The sequence below is a fragment of the Polyodon spathula genome, chromosome 1 (assembly GCF_017654505.1).
Source record: "Polyodon spathula isolate WHYD16114869_AA chromosome 1, ASM1765450v1, whole genome shotgun sequence".
In the NCBI taxonomy this organism is placed as follows: Eukaryota; Metazoa; Chordata; class Actinopteri; order Acipenseriformes; family Polyodontidae; genus Polyodon; species Polyodon spathula.
The window spans coordinates 27,403,113-27,428,123 of record NC_054534.1 but is presented as its reverse complement, the minus strand read 5'-3'; the positions used below and the strand labels follow the sequence as shown (position 1 = coordinate 27,428,123).

Sequence of the window (25,011 nt, the reverse complement as noted above, 5' to 3'; positions counted from 1 at the left end):
GCAAGTTTGGGGCTGCATTTCTGCAAATGGAGTTGGGGATTTGGTCAGAATTAATGGTCTCCTCAATGCTGAGAAGTACAGGCAGATATTTATCCATCATGCAATACCATCAAGGAGGCATCTGATTGGCCCCAAATTTAATCTGCAGCATGACAACGACCCCAGACATGCAGCAAAAGTCATTAAGAACTATCTTCTGCGTAAACAAGAACAAGGATTCCTGGAAGTCATGGTATGGCCCCCACAGAGTCCTGATCTCAACATCATCGAGTCTGTCTGGGATTACATGAAGAGAGAGAAGCAACTGAGGCTGCCTAAATCCACAGAAGAACTGTGGTTAGTTCTCCAAGATGTTTGGGCCAACCTACCTGCCGAGTTCCTTCAAAAACTGTGTGCAAGTGTACCTAGAAGAATTGATGCTGTTTTGAAGGCAAAGGGTGGTCACACCAAATATTGATTTGATGTAGATTTTTCTTCTGTTCACTCTCTTTGCATTTTGTTAATTGATAAATATAAACTATTAACATGTCTATTTTTGAAAGCATTCTTACTTTACAGCATTTTTTCACATCTGCCTAAAACTTTTGCACAGTACTGTATGTGTGTGTATATATATATATATATATATATATATATATATATACACACACACACACACACACTATTTTTATAATCATAGTTATACATATAATTTAAAATGATTAACATAATATAGAATATTAATATGATGTAATTTCCTAATCAATCTGGATTTTTTTTTTATAGATGAGAGTTTTGCACAATCCACACCCATGAGAATATATCTGTATTAGTAGAGGATGTACAAGCATAACTACTTTATAGAAGAAAAAAAAAACAATGTCGTTTTACTGTTGAGCTTTCCTACACAAAAAACAACACTGTGCTTCTGCCAAAAAAATATTAGGAGAGGGGGTATCCATGGATCCATTGTTTAAGTACATGAAAAGATTATCTATAACATTCAGGGACTATACATCATACAAAATATAAGCAGATCAAAAGCTGATGAAGTATCAAGTGCTAAAATGATTCTGTATTTACACAGAGGGAAAAGACACTTGCTTTACGTGTGCAAGTTCTTTATTTCTGTATTATGGAACTCACAGTAACTGTAAACGCCTGTGCTCTAGGCTTATAGAGAGGAGCTTTGCTTGTCATCCACCGTCACTTCAGATTTTGTTTTTCAACATGCACAATTTTTTTGTTGGATTCATCTGGGGAAAAAAAACAAGTTGAACCAAAGAACTTCAAAAGAACAACAGCGGGGAGCAAGGAAGTGATTTATATCATAACTACTAGTCCTTTTAAACTGGTGATCTCTTTGTTAACATGTATCTCACTTTCTAACATACAAATATATAATGGATAGATTTTTTAAAGTCTTACTTTTAAGGTTTATTTTGGTGGTAACTTTATTTTACTAGCTTACCAACATGTTAACAAATTTGTTTCGCTGTTAACGTAGAGTTAATATTTCCTAAACTTTTAAAAATTATGTTGTCTTTTAAATGAAACTTTTTTCACTGATATGTTTGATTTAAGAATCATTAAGTAAGGGGGGGGGGGGGTCTGGAGAAACAGAAAACATTTTTCTAACTACAGTATGTACAGAACCGGAATTAGTACATTTATTATGGTATCAGCAGTATTTGTTTTTCTGCTTTGCATTAAAATTAATATAAGACCACTCCCTGAAAATATGTATAGCAAAAAGATTGTGACAAGAGTAAATGCTTAAAATAAAAAAGAGGTTCATATATAATATCATATACAAACATGGGACACTGAAAATATATTTAGTAATCAAGAACTCCTATGCACCTAGATTCTTTCTGGTTTTGATATTATTATCAATAACTCCACAACTTAAAGCAAAACACCTGACACTAGACTGAGCTTTGAATGGGAATATTGATAAGAAAATGTACAGTTAGAAGATTCCAAGAATGCATCGTCACTTAAACTAGAAAAGTCTCTCATTGACCAATGTTCACAAGGCCTTTTTTTTTTTTTTTTTTTTTTTGGTGCAGTTTGCAGAATGTCAATTAGTACAAAAATACATTGAGATGCAACACATGCTTACAGTAGTGGGTGCTCTAGACTGTTCCTTGTTGCAGTGTTAAAAGTATTTAATCTTTAGTTTCTATTTTTTGTATTCAAATTTCCAGTAACATTTGCAGTTAATGGAAAATTGCAAAACAACAGTTTATTCTTGCAAAGAGAAAAAAGAAATAAAAACAGTTTTGAAAGTAAAAAGGGACAGTATCTCTTCCTGTTGGCCCTGAACAGATTGAGGGCAGGGGCTGAGATGCTGTGCGAGACCCCTGCTTTAAGGAAAAGCAGGAAGGCTTTGCTGGAAAACGTGGATGAAATGAGTGAGGAAACAGCAAAGAGGAGAAAGTCATTGAAGTGACTGTGGGGACTCCTCGGCATGCCGAACCAGGGAGAACTGTAGCAGCAGCAGCAGGGGCTGTGTGGAGCTTTCTTGTTTTCATTTAGCACACACACTTGGGCTGCTGAAGCTTTGTGTGTCACAACTTTGATAGCCCACTGTCGGCTCGCCATCAACTACTGGAAATGCATCAGAAAGTTTTTTCTTGGTTTTATGGGTTTTACTGTAGATGGGAGGATAAAGATCGTTCTCAGTGTGGTAAGTCCTTTGATCCGTTGCACTGTTGAGGCTGCATGTGTGGTAGTGTAGACATAGAATGAGAGAGCTGGGTTTTGTTAGCACAGACCTGAGGCTGCGTTTGCAAAGCCATTCACAGATCCATACAGGCATCACTCTGATAGTACAATCATTTAACATGTGGACAGCTTTAATGGCCATAGACAGCTGCTGGTGGACTCAATTAAGACATGTTTTTGTTTGAAGGTCATGTATACAGTTTTTGTAGGGTCAATAAAAAGTTACAAAAATATCTCCGAGTTGTAAGTACTGTACTGTAGTGTTTTAAATAGGTCAACATCTGCATATTTTGTATAAGAGTTTTTAAACAAACCAACAACACTTTTTAATGTATCCGAATTTTATATATATATATATATATATATATATATATATATATATATATATATATATATATATATATACAGTACCAATTCTGTAGAAAAGGTTATGGTTTAAAAAAAAAAAAAGAAAAAAACTAAACGATTCCATCAGTTCTGAATGGGTAGACTTAAAGAATGTGCTTACAAGTTAGAGGGAGGAATTTTAAGCTGTTCATAAACCACACTGCTTTCACACGTTCACAGAACCAGCATATCAGTTTGAGTGGTGTGCCACTAATGCTGTATTTATTACATTAAACTAAATATTTAACAGAGCTATTTGATACAGAATATATAGAATAATCTGTAGTTAAAAATGAGCACATAGACCTAGTTTATTATAATAATAAATATAATATTATTTGATTCACACATTTCTACAATATATTTCTCAACTATAAAACACTCCATTGTGGTAAATGTAGTAATACCAAAATAATATTTTGTCATTAAACTTTGTGTTTGTGCTGGATTTTCTTTCATGTATCTTATAGATGACAAAAACTCATGTTGACCATCACTTATTTACCCATTCTAGGTAAAGCTGCAATACATTTTCACATGCATATAAAAATGCTCATATTTCTTTATGCAGCAACCTTAGGAGAGATAAATGAGTGGAACTGTAGTGAATTGCAAACATGTTCTGGTAGCATTTATGGTAACTGGAACTGTTAGAGTATAAATGACAAACCTAATTTGGAAACATTAAAAAAAATTGCTAGTGTAATTTAAAAAAAATAAAATCTTCTTCTTCTTCTTCTTCTTCTTCTTCTTCTTCTTCTTCTTCTTCTTCTTCTTAATGTACAACCTCTTATTGGATATATTTTATGAACACATAAGGAAATATATTGGCATGCCTACAAAACTGCTCTATAGCAAATTCAGATACTGGACAGTATGGTCATTGAACATGAAACAAACGCGAAATGATAAAGGCATGCTTTCTTCAGGGTTTATAGGTGTTGATATTGCAAGAATTTTAAATATTGATTTGTTGGCTGGGGAAACATTCTGTAACAGTCCTGTAGTGCCTCTATAAAGAGATCACTGTTTTACTGCAAAAGTCTATGCACTCGTCATCCCCTGGGACACAGCTGCAGGCTGCAGTGCAAACGCCCGCTTTTTCCCTGACTGTTGCTTTGTTTTAATAAGTGTCTGTGTAGAAAGGGCTCTTGTCTTTACATTAGCACCTAAACATAACCTTTTTTTCTTAGTGGTTGAAAAAAATAAGTTTACTACGAAAATAGAAGTTATAATGTGAAACAGTGATTAGCACATCTTGAACCCACTGTTACTGTAAACTAGTGGCACATCTGGGATTTTACAATGTACTTATTTGAAAACCTTGGAACAATTCAAGTCTAGGTTTAACAGTACAGGTTCATTTACTGTAGGTGCGTACGCAGGGTAGCATTACTGGAAGGGATCCAGTTTGTACTTGTTGCCTTTCACAGTTGTACAGTATATTAGTGCTGTGACTTGAAGGTTCTTTCACTGGCTGCCGCTTATCACCGAGCTCTCAATGGGAACATCCTATAGTTAATCCTGTCAAGATGTTAGCAATATTAAATACAAGTTTTCAGGACTGAAGAGGGAGGTACCTACCTAGTATGCACTAAAAAAATCTAAATGATCTTCAATGGCAATGTACAGTAATAGGTCTTTAGGGGCAATGGTAGCGTAAGGGCAGTGTGGCAGGCTGGCGAGTGGATAGAGGCCCAGAGACAGACTTCAGTTCAAACAAATATACTTTTATTATAAATAAACACAAAATGAAAGGGCACAAGGGCCAAAACAAAGCAATTTAAACACAAAAAAGATAAAAAGCAAAACTTACAAAAATAACAGTTTCCAGGCTGGGCAATGCCTTCACTGGATTCAAACTTTCTAAACAACCCAAAAAAAACCAACCTGCTTCCTCAGCTCCCTCTCCACATGAGAAGCAGAGGCCTCCTTTTATATCAGGTGGCTGGGCGCTGATTGAGCGTTAATCAACCTAATCAACTAATCAACCCCAGCCACCTGAACATAAAAAACCCAGGCAGGCAGGGGAAGTTAACCCCATCCCTGCCAATTTAAAGGGCAGAGCTTTGCTCTGCCACACACCTCCCCCCATGTACAACGTACACCGGCCGCAATCGGCCAACTCCCCCCTTCCCCCCACCCCCCCCCCCCCCCCAAGAGTCCAATTATGTCCCTTGGGTGGGCTGTTATGGTGGGTGGTGGTGGGCGGGGTTGATGTCGGAGCCCCCAAGCCTTCTTTGGTTGAGGGGGCCCCGAATCTCCAAGGTAGCATGGCGACGGCGGCCCGGCTCCCTCTGGTGGCGGAGGCGGCGGCCCGGCTCCCTCTGGTGGCGGAGGCGGCGGCCCCGGCTCCCTCTGGTGGCGGAGGCGGCGGCCCGGCTCCCTCTGGTGGCGGAGGCGGCCGGCTCCCTCTGGTGGCGGAGGCCCGGCTCCCTCTGGTGGCGGAGGCGGCGGCCCGGCTCCCTCTGGTGGCGGAGGCGGCGGCCCGGCTCCCTCTGGTGGCGGAGGCGGCGACTGCGGCCCGGCTCCCTCTGGTGGCGGAGGCGGCGACTGCGGCTCGGCTCCCTCTGGTGGCGGAGGCGGCCCCTCCCTCTCGGGCTCTGAGAGCGGCGGCGGCTCCTCCCTCTCTCGGGCTCTGAGAGCGGCGGCGGCTCCTCCCTCTCTGGGCTCTGGGAGCGACGGCGGCTCTGGGAGCGACGGCAGCTCCTCACCCCTCTCTGGCTCTGGGAGCGACGGCAGCTCCTCACCCCTCTCTGGCTCTGGGAGCGACGGCGGCTCCTCCTCCCTCTCTGGCTCTGGGAGCGACGGCGGCTCCTCACCCCTCTCTGGCTCTGGGAGCGACGGCAGCTCCTCACCCCTCTCTGGCTCTGGGAGCGACGGCAGATCCTCCTCCCTCTCTGGCTCTGGGAGCGACGGCAGATCCTCCTCCCTCTCTGGCTCTGGGAGCGACGGCGGCTCCTCACCCCTCTCTGGCTCTGGGAGCGACGGCGGCTCCTCACCCCTCTCTGGCTCTGGGAGCGACGGCGGCTCCTCCCCCCTCTCTGGCTCCGGGAGCGACGGCAGCTCCTCACCCCTCTCTGGCTCTGGGAGCGACGGCGGCTCCTCACCCCTCTCTGGCTCTGGGAGCGACGGCAGCTCCTCACCCCTCTCTGGCTCTGGGGGCGACGGCGGCTCCTCCTCCCTCTCTGGCTCTGGGGACGACGGCGGCTCCTCCCCCCTCTCTGGCTCTGGGGACGACGGCGGCTCCTCACCCCTCTCTGGCTCCGGGAGCGACGGCGGCTCCTCCCCCCTCTCTGGCTCCGGGAGCGACGGCGGCTCCTCCCCTCCTCTCTGGCTCCGGGAGCGACGGCGGCTCCTCCCCCCTCTCTGGCTCCGGGAGCGACGGCGGCTCCTCCCCCCTCTCTGGCTCCGGGAGCGACGGCGGCTCCTCACCCCTCTCTGGCTCCGGGGACGACGGCGGCTCCTCACCCCTCTCTGGCTCCGGGAGCGACGGCGGCTCCTCACCCCTCTCTGGCTCTGGGAGCGACGGCGGCTCCTCACCCCTCTCTGGCTCTGGGAGCGACGGCGGCTCCTCACCCCTCTCTGGCTCCGGGAGCGACGGCGGCTCCTCACCCCTCTCTGGCTCTGGGAGCGACGGCAGCTCCTCACCCCTCTCTGGCTCTGGGAGCGACGGCAGCTCCTCACCCCTCTCTGGCTCTGGGAGCGACGGCGGCTCCTCACCCCTCTCTGGCTCTGGGAGCGACGGCGGCTCCTCACCCCTCTCTGGCTCTGGGAGCGACGGCGGCTCCTCACCCCTCTCTGGCTCTCCTCACCCCTCTCTGGCTCTGGGAAGGCGGCTCCTCACCCCTCTCTGGCTCTGGGGAAGGCGGCTCACCCCTCTCTGGCTCCCGGGAAGGCGGCTCACCCCTCTCTGGCTCCCGGGAAGGCGGCTCCACCCCTCTCTGGCTCCCGGGAAGGCGGCTCACCCCTCTCTGGCTCCCGGGAAGGCGGCTCACCCCTCTCTGGCTCTCGGGAAGGCGGCTCACCCCTCTCTGGCTCTCGGGAAGGCGGCTCACCTCTCTTTATTGGAGTGACCGGTGGATCTCCCATGTCTACCGCCAGGTAATTAACCACCATGAGGGCAACCTCTGGGAAGGAGGCCGGGTGGTGCTGTTCCTCCCACTGTTCCCACCTCTCCCCATCTCGACGCCACAGCGTGTTGATAACTATGGGGAGATCGTGGACGAGGTCTGCCTCAGGGTGCATCAACCAGTCCCAGATCTCCTGTGAAGGTGGTGGTGCTAGAGGTAGTGGGGTGGCCCCTGATGCCCGGGGTGAACACGGCACCTCTTCCTGGGCCTGGTTGTAGGGGCATCCTGCCCAGTTGTGGCCGTCCTCCTCACACCGGCCACACCAGTTTGCCGGTGGCACGTCTGGGCAGGACCGCCAACGATGGTCCTCCTTCCCACACCAGGAACACCAGGGGAAGAGGCTGGCCGGGTCCTCCAGCGGTGGCTGCAGCAGCTTACATTTCTTCAGCTGCTGCTGCTTTTCCTGCTTTTGTCGCTGTCTGCTCTTCTTTCCCATTTTTTTTTAAAAAAAAAAAAAAAAAAAAAAAAATTATCCCAAAGATTCCACAAAACAAAGCAAAAATACTGCTCTGAGCCTCTAAGTGGCGCTACCCCACTTCTGACACCAAATGTGGCAGGCTGGCGAGTGGATAGAGGCCCAGAGACAGACTTCAGTTCAAACAAAATATACTTTTATTATAAATAAACACAAAATGAAAGGGCACAAGGGCCAAAACAAAGCAATTTAAACACAAAAAAGATAAAAAGCAAAACTTACAAAAATAACAGTTTCCAGGCTGGGCAATGCCTTCACTGGATTCAAACTTTCTAAACAACCCAAAAAAAACCAACCTGCTTCCTCAGCTCCCTCTCCACATGAGAAGCAGAGGCCTCCTTTTATATCAGGTGGCTGGGCGCTGATTGATCGTTAATCAACCTAATCAACTAATCAACCCCAGCCACCTGAACATAATAAACCCAGGCAGGCAGGGGAAGTTAACCCCATCCCTGCCAATTTAAAGGGCAGAGCTTTGCTCTGCCACAGGCAGCTACAATCATATAAGTCTTTGTTAGAATGGTACTGTGGAAACCGGTTCCTATTTTGGCATAATGATAATATCAAACTGGTAAATTAAACATGGAAATACAACTTAAATGACAGCTCTATCACAAGGAAACCAAAATCTGTTTGCACAACACAAGAACATTTAGGAACAGGAAAAGACTGATCCATTCACAAAGTGGCAAAGACAGTGACTTTGAAGGCCAAAGGGTAGAGTGGTAATAGAAGCATACAATACTGAAGAGTTACTCTGCTTTCAAGTTTCTCAGCTTTTCCACTCTCAGGCAGTTGTGGTACACTGAAAGCAATGAAAACGAGACTAACTGTTATTCTCAGTAGTGGGTGGTCTTGTTTATTACTGCCTTCAGAATTGTTTGTTAGACTTACAAGACAATGCTTTTTTTCATTTTGAATTTCAATCTCAATGTTGCTGTCTGAAAAGGTAAATGTGAACAGCACATGTGTGCCTCTGTGTTAATATTGGATTACATAATTTTGTTTGGGTTGGCTGACAGAAAATACGCCATAAGAACTGACATGAAAAGTTTAGTATAGTTCTGAATTTCAATCTCAATGTTGCTGTCTGAAAAGGTAAATGTGAACAGCACATGTGTGCCTCTGTGTTAATATTGGATTACATAATTTTGTTTGGGTTGGCTGACAGAAAATACGCCATAAGAACTGACATTTTTTTTGTATCATATCATATTATTTTTAGCCTTAAATAAATTTGTAAATACAGTGTTTATGTATACATGGAAGACAATTATTATAAGCATATAAAGGTATAGGGAGTGTGACTATTTAGAAATTCAATTTAAAATTCTTGTAGGAGAGAGAGCACTACTATAGTTCAAATTTTGTTCCAATTTATTCAGTGTTTAAGAAAAACTTTGGTAAGAGCACTAACAATTTTAAAATGACACACAGCTGCAACTTTCTAAAAAGACAGACAATATTGAAAAATATCACCCGCATGGTATTACAGGGTGCTAATAAAACTTAAATCCAAGCAGTAGATTTTCTTTTATTTACATTGGATACATCTAACCTTCCAAATATGAAAATGCATTTATTCAGAGCTACATTTGCAAATAGAATGTGCATAATTATTTAATAGAACTCTTATGTGGGTATGTGGAAGGGGTGTGGGTAATTCACTGACCAGGAGACGAGATAGGTGTACTTGGAAACACCACACAGGTGCCCAGTTTTATTTTAGACCGGTTCTTATTTTTCTCCGGCAGAGGGCACTGTTGACCGTGGGCTGCCTATCAACGATGATAGACAGCACCACGGAAATACCACAGCTGGTACATGAACAGCAAATGCACTCGCAGGTGCTCAAAGAAATAATAATGAAAACAGAAGGCGAAAAGAACAAGGGAAAATAAAACAGTAATAAAACTACAAATAAAAGGTGCTGCACTCGGCAGCGTTATCTTGGTCGCCGCTACCCGCACGACCCGGATCACTGTTCTATTCTGTCGGCTATCTAGCCTGCTCTTTTACAATACGCCGGGGTCTGCCCAAGGGTTCCCCGCTCTCTCTGTCTCGCTGTGAATCTTTCTTTTCTCCCGGCTGATTCCCGGTCCTGAATCAAAGCTTCCGCACTCTTGGCGCGTCTAAGTGGGCAGACCTGAGGAAACAGCAGAGCGTTATTTTATAGGACCAACAATCACCCAAGACCCGCCTCTCAGCCATTCAGAGAGGGGGAAAGTCCACACACCCACTTTCCCACCTCCCCGTGTCACTGCCATGACTCACAGGCGGTTGTTGGGCGACTGCCGTCCTCTTCCTGCAGCCCGTGAACACGCCAGCAGAGTCAGTACAGATCTCTCCCTGTTACAGGGTAATAAAACCAGGCCCACCTATTTGAACTTGTTTGTGTGGCACTATTAGCCCTCAATAATGCAGCATACAGTGGCTTGCAAAAGTATTGACCCCCTTTGGCATTTTTCCTATTTTGTTGACTTACAACCTGGAATTAAAATTGATTTTTTGGGGGTTTGTATCATTTGATTTATACAACATGCCTACCACTTTGAAGATGCAAAATATTTTTTATTGTGAAACAAACAAGAAATAAGACAAAAAAACAGAAAAATTGAGCGTGCATAAGTATTCACCCCCCCAAAGTCAATACTTTGTAGAGCCACCTTTTGCAGCAATTACAGCTGCAAGTCTCTTGGGGTATGTATCTATAAGCTTGGCACATCTAGCCACTGGGATTTTTGCCCATTCTTCAAGGCAAAACTGCTCCAGCTCCTTCAAGTTGGATGGGTTCCGCTGGTGTACAGCAATCTTTAAGTCATACCACAGATTCTCAATTGGATTGAGGTCTGGGCTTTGACTAGGCCATTCCAAGATATTTAAATGTTTCCCCTTAAACCACTTGAGTGTTGCTTTAGCAGTATGCTTAGGGTCATTGTCCTGCTGGAAGGTGAACCTCCGTCCGAGTCTCAAATCTCTGGAAGACTGAAACAGGTTTCCCTCAAGAATTTCCCTGTATTTAGTGCCATACATCATTCCTTCAATTCTGACCAGTTTCCCAGTCCCTACCGATGAAAAACATCCCCACAGTATGATGCTGCCACCACGTGCTTCACTGTGGGGATGGTGTTCTCGGGGTGATGAGAGGTGTTGGGTTTGCGCCAGACATAGCATTTTCCTTGATGGCCAAAAAGCTCAATTTTAGTCTCATCTGACCAGAGTACCTTCTTCCATATGTTTGGGGAGTCTCCCACATGCCTTTTGGCGAACACCAAACGTGTTTGCTTATTTTTTTCTTTAAGCAATGGCTTTTTTCTGGCCACTCTTCCGTAAAGCCCAGCTCTGTGGAGTGTACGGCTTAAAGTGGTCCTATGGACAGATACCCCAATCTCCGCTGTGGAGCTTTGCAGCTCCTACAGGGTTATCTTTGGTCTCTTTGTTGCCTCTCTGATTAATGCCCTCCTTGCCTGGTTCGTGAGTTTTGGTGGGCGGCCCTCTCTTGCCAGGTTTGTTGTGTTGCTATATTCTTTCCATTTTTTAATAATGGCATTAATGGTGCTTCGTGGGATGTTCAAAGTTTCGGATATTTTTTTATAACCCAACCCTGATCTGTACTTCTCCACAACTTTGTCCCTGACCTGTTTGGAGAGCTCCTTGGTCTTCATTGTGCCGCTTGCTTGGTGGTGTCCCTTGCTTAGTGGTGTTGCAGACTCTGGGGCCTTTCAGAACAGATGTATATATACTGAGATCATGTGACAGATCATGTGACACTTAGATTGCACACAGGTGGACTTTACTTAACTTATTATATGACTTCTGAAGGTAATTGGTTGCACCAGATCTTATTTAGAGGCTTAATGGCAAAGGGGGTGAATACATATGCATGCACCACTTTTCCGTTATTTATTTTTTAGAATTTTTTTAAACAAGTTATTTTTTTCATTTCACTTCACCAATTTGGACTATTTTGTGTATGTCCATTACATGAAATCCAAATATAAATCCATTTTAATTCCAGGTTGTAAGGCAACAAAATAGGAAAAATGCCAAGGGGGGTCAATACTTTTGCAAGCCACTGTAGATTAATGGTAATGATTTCCAATAGTCCTGTTCTGGGAAAATTATAAACCAAAACATCTGAACTGAGAATAATTCAATGCTCATTAGTTACAAGGCTGCCTCGTGTAACGAGAATTGTTACCACCTACTAAATCTTATTCTCCATACTCCTCCAGGTGTTGACCTTTTAGTGTTAATTTGAAAACTGCATTGCTTCCTTGGCTACATTGTAGGTGCCTTGTACAAAATTGCCACACACAGAATTGCTGGGGCAATATGAAAAATGTGATTTTTTTTTTTTTCCCAGAGGGAAAGAATCTCATTGAACTGTAATGAATTGGCATCTCAGCCCATTGAATTGAATGAAAAGGCAAGGGCTGGACAGGCACTGCAAACCATACGGTTCAAAGATGAACACCTTATCATTCAGCTAAAAAAGCAAGCTCTGTGATTGAGAGGGAAGTACAGGTCTAATGCTGATGTTAGCTTTGTTAATTCATCAGTAGCTACTAGTAGGAGATTCATTACAGAACACACATGGTTTTGTGTATTATTACAATCATAATGTGAGTTCAGCTGTATTAGCAGGCATTGATTTTGATACAACCATAGTTTATATAAATACAAGTTTTCAGGACTGAAGAGTGAGGTACCTACCTAGTATGTACTAAAAAAGCTAAATGATCTTCAGTGGCAATGTACAGTAATAGTTCTTTACGGGCAATGGTAGCGTAAGGGCAGCTGCAATCATATAAGTCTTTGTTAGAATGGTACTGTGGAAACCAATTCCTATTTTGGCATAATGCTAATATCAAACTGGTAAGTTAAACCTAGAAATACAACTTAAATGACAGCTCTGGCACAAGGAAACCAAAATCTGTTTGCACAACACAAAAACATTTAGGAACAGGAAAAGACTATAAAGCACCACAAAGCTGGCCTCTTTTTGTTTTATTTTCTTCTCTCTTTCCTGCTTTCTTCACACGTCCCTCCATCAACTCCTTCTCAAGAAACACAGTTAGTCTCTTGAACACAGTAATGCCCTCTGCTAGGTATAGGTAATGCACTCCATATATTATTACCTTTAACTGAAACACTCCTGAAAACCTTTTTTTAACATGCTGTTTTATATTTTGATTAGGGAGACCATTGCAGTCTTCGGCATTAACATGTATGTGTATACGTTTATTATACTAGAGAGGAAACGGTGGATGCATACCTATGCAAGTATTTTAGTTCCTGAGGATTCCTATGGTATTTATGAACAAAACCGTATACTTTTGAATGTTAAACAGTTTTATATATATAAACCAGGGATGGGCAACCAATGTGCAGGGTGATTCTATAGCAGGTTTAACTGGTATAATGACATAACTGCTTTATGGTCTGGATGGAGGTTTATTGGTGTATTATTTGTCCACTCCTTTAAAAGGGAAGTAGCTACAGTATGCAGGGTTCCATCATTTCACATAATGACCCTGGACCCATGACAACACCTTCTGATAGTATTACATCCCATCCCAGTTAATTTGAGAAATTAACTATACCAAGAAGAAAAGACATGAAACTGGCAACGATAAATCTGAAGCATCTGTGACCAATGTGACTGCTGAAGAGCGGTACGAGTCAAATTCAGTGATGCTTGTAACACGAAAGTGTGAAAAACTTTATAGTGTCTGAGGAATACAGATAATTATTGCTTCATTCTGTGGCCCCCAACTGGCTCTCTGGAACTAACACAGCCACACAGGAACTGATTCCACAAACTGATCTCTTACTAAATGCTCTTCAGTGTCAGTGCAATTCCATATTTGATTTATAAATGTTAAAAAGCTTTGGATGCAGTTTTATTTAATTAAAAACATTATTTTGTAAATAAACATCTGTGGCAGCTGTATAGTGGTTTTGCATTATACATGAACGCTGTACAATTTGGCGCACTAATAAATATAAATCCTACATCAGTTTACTGCTAAGCATGTCCTTTACTGTATGCCATGGTGGCTCCTGTTTAATCAGACTTTAAATTAAACTGGCTTAGCTACAGGCATGGAGTGGTTCTGTTCTGCTGAGTAAAAACCCAGTGGCTGTCTCTTAAAATAACAGTGTCTAACCTAAATTACAGTATCATTTCAGCACAACCTCAAACAAAGTACTAACAGTGGAGGCAGCTATCTGTGTGCCAAATTAGACTGTCTTCATATTGGAAATACAATAGGAAATCACAAGGTCTGCCTTTTCACCCTCTTTTACACCCAAATATCTTTTGCTTTGCAAAATAGAAAGTTAGTAAACGTGCTCTTGTGACTGCAGTTCCTTTTTCATGTCACTTCCGGGTCCTTGAAAGAGCAAACCACGCAACTTCAGCAAAGCTACAGTTCGATTTAAATTATTTAAGTTCCCTTTTCTCCTTTAGCAGTTTGTGAAAGTTAATTTTCAGTTACAGAATGATCTACACAGTAGCACCCTATTTTAGCTTTATCAAGATAAACTTCCAATATTTTTGTTTATGCGGTGTGGTTTTATTAGTCTGCTGCCCACGACACTTTTTCAGCAGCTCATGTCTCATAAACTGTATCAGATTCTGACTTCATATTTTCCTTGGTATGGAAACTCCTGCTAATAAATATGGCTGCCAATACTGTGGTTGTGTGTTTTTTTGAGACGACAGAGACAAAACATTTTGAGTTATTAGATTCAGTTTTGATAAACAACAGTATTCAGTGATTCTCTAGGTTTATTTGGATACCAGGTGTCTTCCAATCATTTGTGGCAGGAATGTTCCAGTCACACCACCTCATATCTCCATTTCAGGAACTGCATCTGCAAGGTAACACTACAGGCCAAGTGTGTCACTGATCCTGATATTGACCAAGGTCTTTAGATTTTTTGTTTTCTCATGATAGAGACAACATACTTTGAGATCCATGTACTATACTTATTGTAGGCTCAGTGCTAACAGAAAGGCATACTTTGCCAGCAGCATTAGACTAGCTCACTGGTTCATGTCATAAACTTGTCTGCCTCATACCTGGCTAAGCAGCCTGTGTCTGCTCCGTTTCATGTGACAGAAATCAGAGACTTTGAAAGGGCAAGCGAGCATTAAATTACACTACTCAAGGGGCTTATGTCATTCTAAACGATATTGGTGAGAAAATGTGGGTCTATGGGAGGACTGTACATATATACTGTACATACAATATCCCTCAGCAAGTCAGTTACTTTTGTATCCCCCAGTTATACTTTTGTTCACCCATTTGTACACTGCTGGATTAATCATTCAAAATAAAGGAGGTGGCTGTGTGGTTGTCACAAAGACAACCGCTCAGCATTTAATAATGAAACAGATAGAAAATAAAAGGGTGAAAGACAAACAAGACACAGGACACGGCACTTTAGCCAAAATAAAGAGACAAACAAAACGGACAACACAGACAAAACACGGTGAGCTTGTATTTAACTATTACACTAACTGGTTACCTCCATCTCCAATCCCGTTCTCCACTCACCGAACACACAACCCGAGTGAGCGAAAACATGCTGCTTTTATGCAGCTGTACCGAGACTTGATTGCTAATCAATCATTCAATTGGAGTCTCGGTATAACTGCACGTGAATTAATAAAGTGCAATTCCCCACGCTCACATATTATTACATTTTACCTGCACGTGAAGTGCTGTGCAATCCTCGTGCCTAAATACAAACATACATTTTAAACAACTCGTGTTCCACAGACCCATTTATATCCCGTGTACCAATGACTATACACCAACATGAACATACAACACGCAACATACAACACTGAAATACAAACAGGGGCAGGGCAGCATTGCCAGTGTGGCCTAGTAGTTAATGAAACAGGCTAGTAACTAGCAGGTCTCTGGTTCAAATCCCAGCTCAGCTACTGACTCATTGTGTGGCCCTGAGTAAGTCACTTAACCTCTTTGTGCTCCATCTTTCAGGTGAGACGTTGTTGTAAGTGACTCTGCAGTTGATGTATAGTTCACACACTCTAGTCTTGAATCTTATAAAGCACTTTGTGATGGTGTTCCACTATGAAAGGTGCTATATAAAGATGATTATTATTAAAGAACAACGATATATTCATATTTTGGGATCATGGTGTATAAAACCAAGGGACCAGCAAGTACAGTACACAGCCTCCTGTGATTGCAGGATCACCTCAACCTCCATAAAGAATTTCTACTATTAAAAACCAAATCCATACATATTAAAATACTTTGATTCCAAAATCTGACATTGAGGTGTTAAATTAAATACGACAAGTTTAATTTTGTGCTCCTTTTTTTTTTTTTTTTTAGGTCAAAGCTCAAAACAAAAATGAAACATTCTGGAATATCTCCCACTGGTATTTTTATTCACCTTCTATAGTTGGATTTCATCCTGCCTCCCTCCGCAAAATCAGTTGAGAGATAAATCTCATGTAGAGGAAATGGATGATCATCATCAGGTCAAGACTTCCTTCCTTTTTATCCAACTGCAGTCACCAATCAAGGCATCTGCTCAAACACGTCCTGCCAACACAGTCTGCGCAGCTGGCTGGGAGGAAAGGCTTTCCTCAGACATCTCAAGAAATGAGTCAGCCACTGTGTGCGACTTCAGAAAGCCAGCAGCTGCCTGCCTGAACAGCAACAGCTCAGACTGTCTCTGCAGTGGGCTGGACAGCGACCGCGGTTACAGGAACCTGGAGAAAACATTGAAGTTTCCCATGCGGTCACACCTTGACAGCAGTGGCAGAGAAATGAGCGATGCAAGCCAAACAGCTCCTCCAGCTAGGAGTGGGACTCCAGTTTCCCATTCAGTACCTACTGGTGTAGTGAACTGCGAAAAAGTAAACTTCCTACATTCAGCAGTGACTACAGACAGACACGAGACTGGAATTCAAAGTCCTGGACTGAGCACAGAGGCATTGAAGCATTCAAACTCCTTGACCACTCAGTCTCTAACAAACAGGGGTTATATCTCCAAAGCATGGAGCCCACCCGTCACCACAAAAAAGGATGGAATCTGGTGGAAAGTGGAAGTCAATAAGCCAACGTTGGTGGACGCACCAATTTTCTACAAAAGCCCTGAAAGCAAAACGTTTACATCTGCCGTCATAGAAAGATCAGCCCAACTAACTGGAGTATATAAAAAAACAGGAGATACTAACTCTATCACCACCTCACCTGTATCTCAACAGCCGTGCACAATAAAAAGTGTTTCACCCAGCCCTAGGACACTTCAGACGGTAAGACAGAATACTGGCTTATGTCTTAATTTATATGTTACAATTTACACAATATTGTGCTTTAGTTTTGGAAAGATACCCCACTTTATATTTAGTATGGCTAACAAGATTAATCAATGTTGATAGTGTGTGGATTTGGATAATGATTTTCCAGAATTTGTGAGTGTGTGTATATATATATATATATATATATATATATATATATATATATATATATATATATATATATATATTTTTATTTTCGAGACAAACCAAAGCCCTTTTGGATAATTGGCTGCTTTATTGATTATTGTGGAAATAGTTTTGAAACCTTTTATAAAAAGGTTTGCTAAGAAATGCACAGAAGCACTTCATTTGCTTGAAGTTTTCAATCAAAGTTTGAAATCAATCATTTAAATTATAAGAAATTATAAATCAATTAAATATAGACAGTTACCACTCAAGGCTGCATGAAATGTAATAGTTACATTTATATAATGTAACTATTAATAGTAAAAGCTGAATGCTCCATTTTAGGCCCCCCTAGAGTTTCTAATTCGATATCCTTGACTTTGATTTTGTAGGATTCAACTCTGACTGACAGTTCTTCCCTATGACAAAAATGTTTTATTTAGATCTACAAGGCATCTTAATGGTAGCCTTAATACTAGCCATATACAATATTTTTCATAATACTAACACAAATACCTTATATACTCTTATTATAAGTTATAGCAATGATGAGAAACGTATTTATAACAATGGTAAAATCCCAAACCTTAAAGCTGGAAGTAAAACTCTATTGGTCACTGCAATATTATGGATTTCAAGTAAGGAATTGAGGAGCAGTACCGTGAAAATGAAAGGAAAGTGTATTTAACACAACTTTGTAAAATGCAATATTGCGTTAGGAGAGGACCCAGTGTCATTTTGGTATTTACATTTTGTCATCATTCCAACCAGTTTGAAACATACAGGTGCTTCCTTGAGCAAAGCAGCACCAAATTGGATCTGAACTTTTAGTACATCTTAAAAATTCACTTCCTTCAAACTTCAGGGTGAGATTACCCCATGCACTGCATACATGTACACATGTCACAATTTAGGATCAGTCTACCCTAAATCGCTTTAATTTTGTTTTTACAACTGTGGCCAGGGATGTTAGCTAATAGTACAGTATACAGTAGAGAGTCAATTATTATCTTTGATCTGTCTAATCAACCGAACACACCTGTAATCAGGTGATGAATTACGCGTGGTGTATTACGCACAAAGCTTCTGTTGCTAAAACGACGAAGAGCAGACTGAGGCAAATAAATGTTACAGAATTATTCAAACCACCAAAACTTTAGAAGGAGCATTGTGTGCTTTAAATTGTTGCAGTTAAGCAAATTAAAACAGTCACCTCGTTCTTGATTTTTCTTCTATTTCATCACTAAGGGCTGGAGATCCTGTCCATGTTATTAAGCAGCTAATAACTTTAATTTTATTAATTTCAATTGCATGTTATTACAATGCCTTAACAGCAGGTATTTATTTTCTTTAATTATTTATTGCTTTTATATAGCGCTTTTCCTACAAAAGTATCGTAAAGCGCTGTACAGTACATAGCAGAAAAAAAGAACAAACCACAATAATAGTTTTGTAGAGATAGCAGAGCACGTAGTAGCTCTCATATGTCAGACTACCTCTGTCAGTTCCTGTAAGGTAATCAAAGAAAAATCCCCCATAGTAGCCAAAATAGGTGTAGTGGTGCTGGAGTCATCCTTAATAGAATGTGTCTGTGGAATCTCATTTCTGATGTCTAGTATCAAAGTATAGAGGCATTTTACTGATTTATTTTTAAGTTGAATTATTCTTAAAGTTCTGTAATGAGTCAAAGTTGTACTGAATTGTATTCTTTGATGATATAAGTTTGTTATATGGTATGTTTAATTACAGTATTTCATTACCTTAAAGGGTACATAAAGACCTTTTTTTATTTTATTGTGTTACATGTTCCTATGTGTTGTTACGCAAGGTGTGTGTATTGTTTAATTTATTACTTTTTTTAAAACATTTTGACCACTTTTTTAAACTTTTAAATTGCATTCCCTGCCTCAAGATGGCTTCCCATGTACCTGCATGGACCTATCAGAACTAAAGTTTTACTGAATTGCATTAATTTAATGATTTGTAAAGCTTTGTAATTTTGTATGCTTAATGTGCTAGAGTAGGTTACTAGTTATATATCAACAGTAGGTACTTATGTAGTAAGTACTTGTGTATGTTAACGTTTTTCAATACATTATTAAAGGTACAGTAATTGTTACTAATACCTGAATGATGATCCATACAAATCGATTATGCAAACTAATACATCGGTCCCAGTAAGTTTGGATAATTGACTCTCTGCTGTACTTGTTTTGGTTATCTCAAGTACACTTCCCTGTTTCTTTAGAGTGACGAAACCCCTCAATTCATTTAAGCTATATTAAATTATTCAAATTCTTTCTTCAGTCATAAGTCTACAAACTGTAATATGAGTAATAGGTATAGAAGGTTGTGTGTATAACATGAATTAACAGTGAGAGTAACAAGAACACAGAGGAACTGATCTTGCAGTCACACTTGGGAAGAGGTTTGACATTTTAAGCTCAGTCTTCTTGTTATCTTACCCTGGCTCTGCAGCAAATGTTAGCTTGCAGTAAAATGTCGCCCTCTACTGTAGTATGAGGCTGTGAACATTACAGTTGAAAGAAAAGAAAACTGGATCAGTCAATAAAAACAGAAAACATATTGAGAAAAGTTATGAAACTGGCAAGCAATACATCTTTAAATTATAATTAACTAACACATTTCAAAGGTAGCCTCTTCTGTGAAAGATTCACAGACACTACAAAACATTTACATTTTTAAGATGCTTCAAATATACTGTAATTGTAATTGTAATTGAATTTTCACCATCCTCTTAACTTTCTTAGTGGCTGTTTGCTCTATTGCTTCAATATTGGATATTGTTTCATCTGAAGCCATCTGTAATTATCTAAAATTATGGAATTCTAGTTGTTTGCTCCATCTGAGTGGTTTCTTATTACAAATAAATCACATGCTGTGGTGCCTTTTTAACTCTGCTGACCCCACCTTCTTCATACTGTTACTATGGGAACAACAGTGGTGACTATTCAACTCTTCTGTCCTCATAGTAACAGTATGAAGAAGGCAGTGCCTGCAGAGTGAAAAAATCACTTGATTTCCTTGGAATCAGAAAGTAAGCAAAAGGGGCTGGCAACAAGGATTCCAGAGGTGTAGATAATTCAAGATGACAGATATAATTTCTTGGTTTTGGCTTGCTTTGAAAGAGATGCATTTGATTCATTTTAAATTACATGTGTTACAGAGTAGCATTTGAGCAAGAATGCAAAAGCATATTAGTGGGTGAAACAGTTTAAAACTTTCTCACTTCAACAGACCTCATCAGCATGTTTCCTTGAAACAGACTTTTATCTTTTAATACATAACATAAGATATTCATACATGCAATGATGTGACTGATGTTTCTTTTATGCAAGTCCATGCTATCATTTGAAAGCCTCCATATATATATATATATATATATTTTTTTTTTTTATGGTGCAGCTTAAGCTCCTTTCTCACTGGCATGCTTTAACTGGGTCAGAACCTACCCAGGTCAGGGCCCGGTGTCATGCGGGTTGGCTACGTGATTTCACACTGTTTTTGATAAAGCAAGGTTGACCTGGGTGACAGACGCAAGAACACAATACGCGTTTCAATGCCATGGAAACCAGCTTGCTATGGACGCTTCCACCCAAGCTTCTCTGGATAGAACTGTTGGTCCAAATGTTGATTAGAGCAAATATTTCTTCATCCCTACTGCAATCTGACTCATCCTATGTCTAAATCAACAAAAATATGGCTAAACAGAATAAACATAGATATTCCTTGTGGAAGTGAAACCTTCACGCAGGCGTGACTGTTTGTTATTTTGTCAGCTTATGAATGGCCTTTATGCATTTGCCTCACTCAACGCGGGTCAAAACATGTCGACCCACATCCTGAGAGTAGTCGCTGGGACCCGGGTCAACCCAGGCATGTGGTTTCACACAACGCAGGATTGTGATCCGGGTAGCCAGACCCGGGTAGGTGTGCCAGTGTGAATGGGGCTTTAGAAGGTGAATTACTTGTTTGGAATGTACAACAAGGTGCCCTGGAATTTACTGGCATTGCTCTAAAGCTATGTCTTCTCTCCTTGCACATATACTTTAAAAATAAGTCCAATGGCACAGATGTATTTCAAAACTGAATCAAATCTTGTTCAAATCTGGCATGTTATCTCAGGACTGAGTATGTATATTTAAAAATATAAGCTGTTATTTAGCTAATAGGTGTGGACTTTAGAATCTTTGCAGGGTGTAAATACTAGCTCCCACCATGGTATATTTACCTTATTCAAGAAGCAATGAAGGGGCTCATTATAAATTTGGAGAGTTTAAATATATAGAATGGCATTCCTGGGATCTTTCCTGTTTTGGTTTTTAGATACTTGCATTTGAAACAGAACACAGAAATACTGTGTATATTTTAGACATTTAACCTTGTATTTTTACATGTTTGTGAACTAACACCACATCTCCTGTACTTTCTCTTTTAAAGGTCTGCCTGACCCGTCCTGCTGTTTTCTGCCTGCTATACAGTCTCGGTTGGGACGCGATAATTAATTTTAAAATGTCTATATGAGGCAGTATATGAGGTTTTTGCATGTCCTATTTGAGTGTAAACACTGATTTCTGTATGATTTTGATCAAGCAATCTGGGTTTTTCTGTCAAATAACAGATACTAGAAGAATATTTACAATGGAAGAATGACTAGAATTATATTGTTGCTTTTTGTTACTAGCGGGAAGTTCTTGCTGTCTATGAAAAATACAAGAAATCCAAGCACCATACGGAAGCCTGTATATTTGGGTGAATCATTTTTTTTTTTTTTTTCTGTAAAATGAAAACATTCCACTTTAAAAGTAATGGTTAATACATACTCAAGTTACCTCTGAAAGTAGCATTTATCACAAGTACTCTTGATTTAAAGGCTGTTATATTTTACTCACCCAAAATACATTTTAGCTAGTTTCATTTCATACTGTCAATAGCACAGTTCTACAGCTTACGTCTTTGTTTCTTTGGGAAAAGGGTTTAGATGGGCATTCTGTGAATTTGGTTTGGGTTAGATTTAGGAGGCCACCACCGAACCAGCGAATGGTACCAAAAAGTGAAGGTTAAAATAGGTATCACACTAGCAATACAGAGATCCATTATAGCTTCTTTATTCAGTACTAATTTCTCCAGGCCAATCAATTTTTAAAAAAATCACAAAAAGGAAGCAGAAACACCATTGCAGTGCTGGTTCCCCTTGTATCTGTTTTTTCCTCATTTACACATGCAAGCCCTTTTGTGAAGAAAACACATCACATACAACTCTAAAGCTAATTAGAAACTGGTGTTGACTTTACAGACACATAAATAATACGTTTGACTTGTTTATTTCTTGTTTGGTAACTTTATTGGGTGTTTTTTCATCTCTGAAAAAATTGTGCGGGTGACGAGTAGTAGTAAAGTGTTTTGAGAATCTAGCCCTGTGTGTTTATGAAGCAGATGTTCTGACATGTACAGTATGCAGAATAAGCAGATTCTGCTCAAATTCTGCTCAGCACACGTACACACCAGAGCTAATTCTGTCCTTTTTTTAAACCATAGTTGTTCTTTGGCGCAACACATGCTGCTTGATGTGTTCAGGCTGTTGCAAACTAGTTTTTTTTTTTTTTTTTTTTTTATGAGTCCCGAATGTATCATTAATGTAATACAAGCCTAAACCCTGTATGTTTCACTTTACAAACAGGGCACTTTCTTTTAGCTTCAGGGAGATGGTTTTGCACATTGAGTCACTGACTGGATGTCAAGATGTAGCAATTTAACATTATTCTATACAAGTACCTCTAAGTGAAACAAACCTTTTGACTAGACTTTTCTATCTTTGATATTTGTTGAATGACACAGTCACTAAGCAAATTTACCTCTGGTATGTTCCGTTTTAATAGTCAAATCTGACTGCACCATGTGATCTTTAAGACAGTATATTATTTTTTTAAAGTTTTTACTTCTGTGTACTTGAGATCAGAAACCAGGGTATGTTGACTTAACCCTTTCTTTACATTGTGTACATTTACTCTAGTTTTCAGCTGCAGATTGTCCTGCTATTCCTTGTTTTTATAACTTATATGTATAAACCACCTGCTCTATATTAATCAATTTTCTTGACTTACTAGGCAGTGAGAAGCTCAAGGCTTGCCTGTATATCTGCAACATACGGCTCCCTCATACTAATGTTGCTCTCAAGGTCATCGGATACTGCCGTTCTAAGAAACTGCACCTGGCTTTAGGGTGTGGCCTGCATTAAAATAATACACATAACTTCTCAGTGATAGGCATTATTATACTTGAGTTACTGTACACAGAGCACTGAGAACGGTCTTCTCAGTGGATTTGCTCAGAGACCTTTTTAGGTCAAGGAGTCTATTCTGGAGAGGGAGACAGTCCTTGCAGGAAGAAAGGAAGAATGTTATTTTCCATACCTCTTACTTCTTCTGAACAAAGGACTTGTGCAAATGTCTAATAATTTACTTACATTTTATATATATATATATATATATATATATATATATATATATATATATATATATATATATATTCACATACATGCTCAGTCTTCTCTTTAAAACGAACTAGGATTAGACACATTTCCTTATAGTATGAATTTTCTTCGTCTAGGCAGAATTGGTGCTAATTATTTTGCAGTGACTCAGAACTCCACAGGTATCTATTGCACAATGCTCACTGGACAATACCAAGCTTAATAATATAGTGATATACTTGTATAGATGGCTTCATTAAATTCTCTTGATTAAATCTTATAAAAACTGAGTTTACCTTTTACAAAATGTCCTGGAAGTCTTTCTCCTTCGCTTCCCCATTGCCTCCTTCACAACTGCATCTCCAATCCCAGCGGTCAATGGTCCTCTGCCACCTGGCCTTGGTTGACCTCAATTGAGGGTGAATCCAATTGGAACTGGAAGGCAAGATCCAGGGCCAAACTGTCTAATCATTCTATACTGTAATCCATTACATCCAGCAAAGCCGTTACTGAGCCATTCGTGAGCTATTTCATTTCTGTCATATGCTGTACTAATCTTTCCTCCCAGTGGTAATTTATGTTTGTGCCCAGTATACCTTTCACTCAAAACAACAAAAAAGACCTTCAGATCCAAGGGTTTGGTTTCAACAAATTCACAATTTTTGTTATTTGCAAAAAAAAGGAGTTGAATAAACTCATTGAGGTTACAAAGGTTTAAACATTTGTTTAAACCTCAATAATGGATTATTAAATTTACTTGCGATGCAAGCATATATGGTATTCTGTATAAAGAGTGTCACAATTGCTGTCGACTTATCATCATCTGGAAAAATGAACCGAATAAAGGATCTATGAATTAATCATGAGACACGAGTCACAGAGACGTTGGAATGAGTGTGTGACGTGATCTTAACAGCATCATGTGTTAACAATACCTCAGCCAGTCATGACTCATCACACCAAATTGGCAAGCACACAGACCTACCTCATGGTGAGCTCAACAGCCTTTCCAGAAGGTTTGAGAAAGAATGCAGACAAATTATTACCCTGTGACAGGGGGAGACTTGTGCTGGCTATCAGGCGTATGCATGGTCCTGCAGGGGGAGGTTGGGAGCCCTGTGGGATGTGCCTGTCAATCACAGCAATGGCACAGAGAGGTTGGGTGAAGATGTGTCAAGTCTATCTGTCTAACTCTGAGTGGTCGGGAGGCGGGTCTTGAGAGGTCAAACGACCAATAAAAAATACTCTTTGCTGTTCCTTCACTTTTGCCCTATAATATCATTCTTCTTTACTTCATTACTTTTATTGTGTATCATTATGCACACTCTAGATC

The 25,011-nt window shown here is 40.6% G+C and overlaps 2 protein-coding genes across 2 annotated transcripts in view; one reads left to right on the top strand and one right to left on the bottom strand.

Moving 5' to 3' along the window:
• LOC121316705 (SH2 domain-containing protein 4A-like) overlaps positions 1–24,558 on the bottom strand; it is a 69,424-nt gene extending 44,866 nt beyond the window's left edge. Inside the window, exon 1 of the mRNA XM_041251787.1 lies at positions 23,975–24,558. The gene's annotated coding sequence lies outside the window, so the exon portion shown is untranslated. The remainder of the gene's footprint in view (positions 1–23,974) is intronic.
• The window catches only part of LOC121316683 (PH and SEC7 domain-containing protein 3-like), a 126,096-nt gene continuing 103,189 nt past the window's right edge, over positions 2,105–25,011 (top strand). The window contains exons 1-2 of the mRNA XM_041251745.1: positions 2,105–2,671; positions 16,086–17,014. Coding sequence (XP_041107679.1) covers positions 16,217–17,014 — 798 coding nt within the window. The 5' untranslated portion in view covers positions 2,105–2,671; positions 16,086–16,216. The remainder of the gene's footprint in view (positions 2,672–16,085; positions 17,015–25,011) is intronic.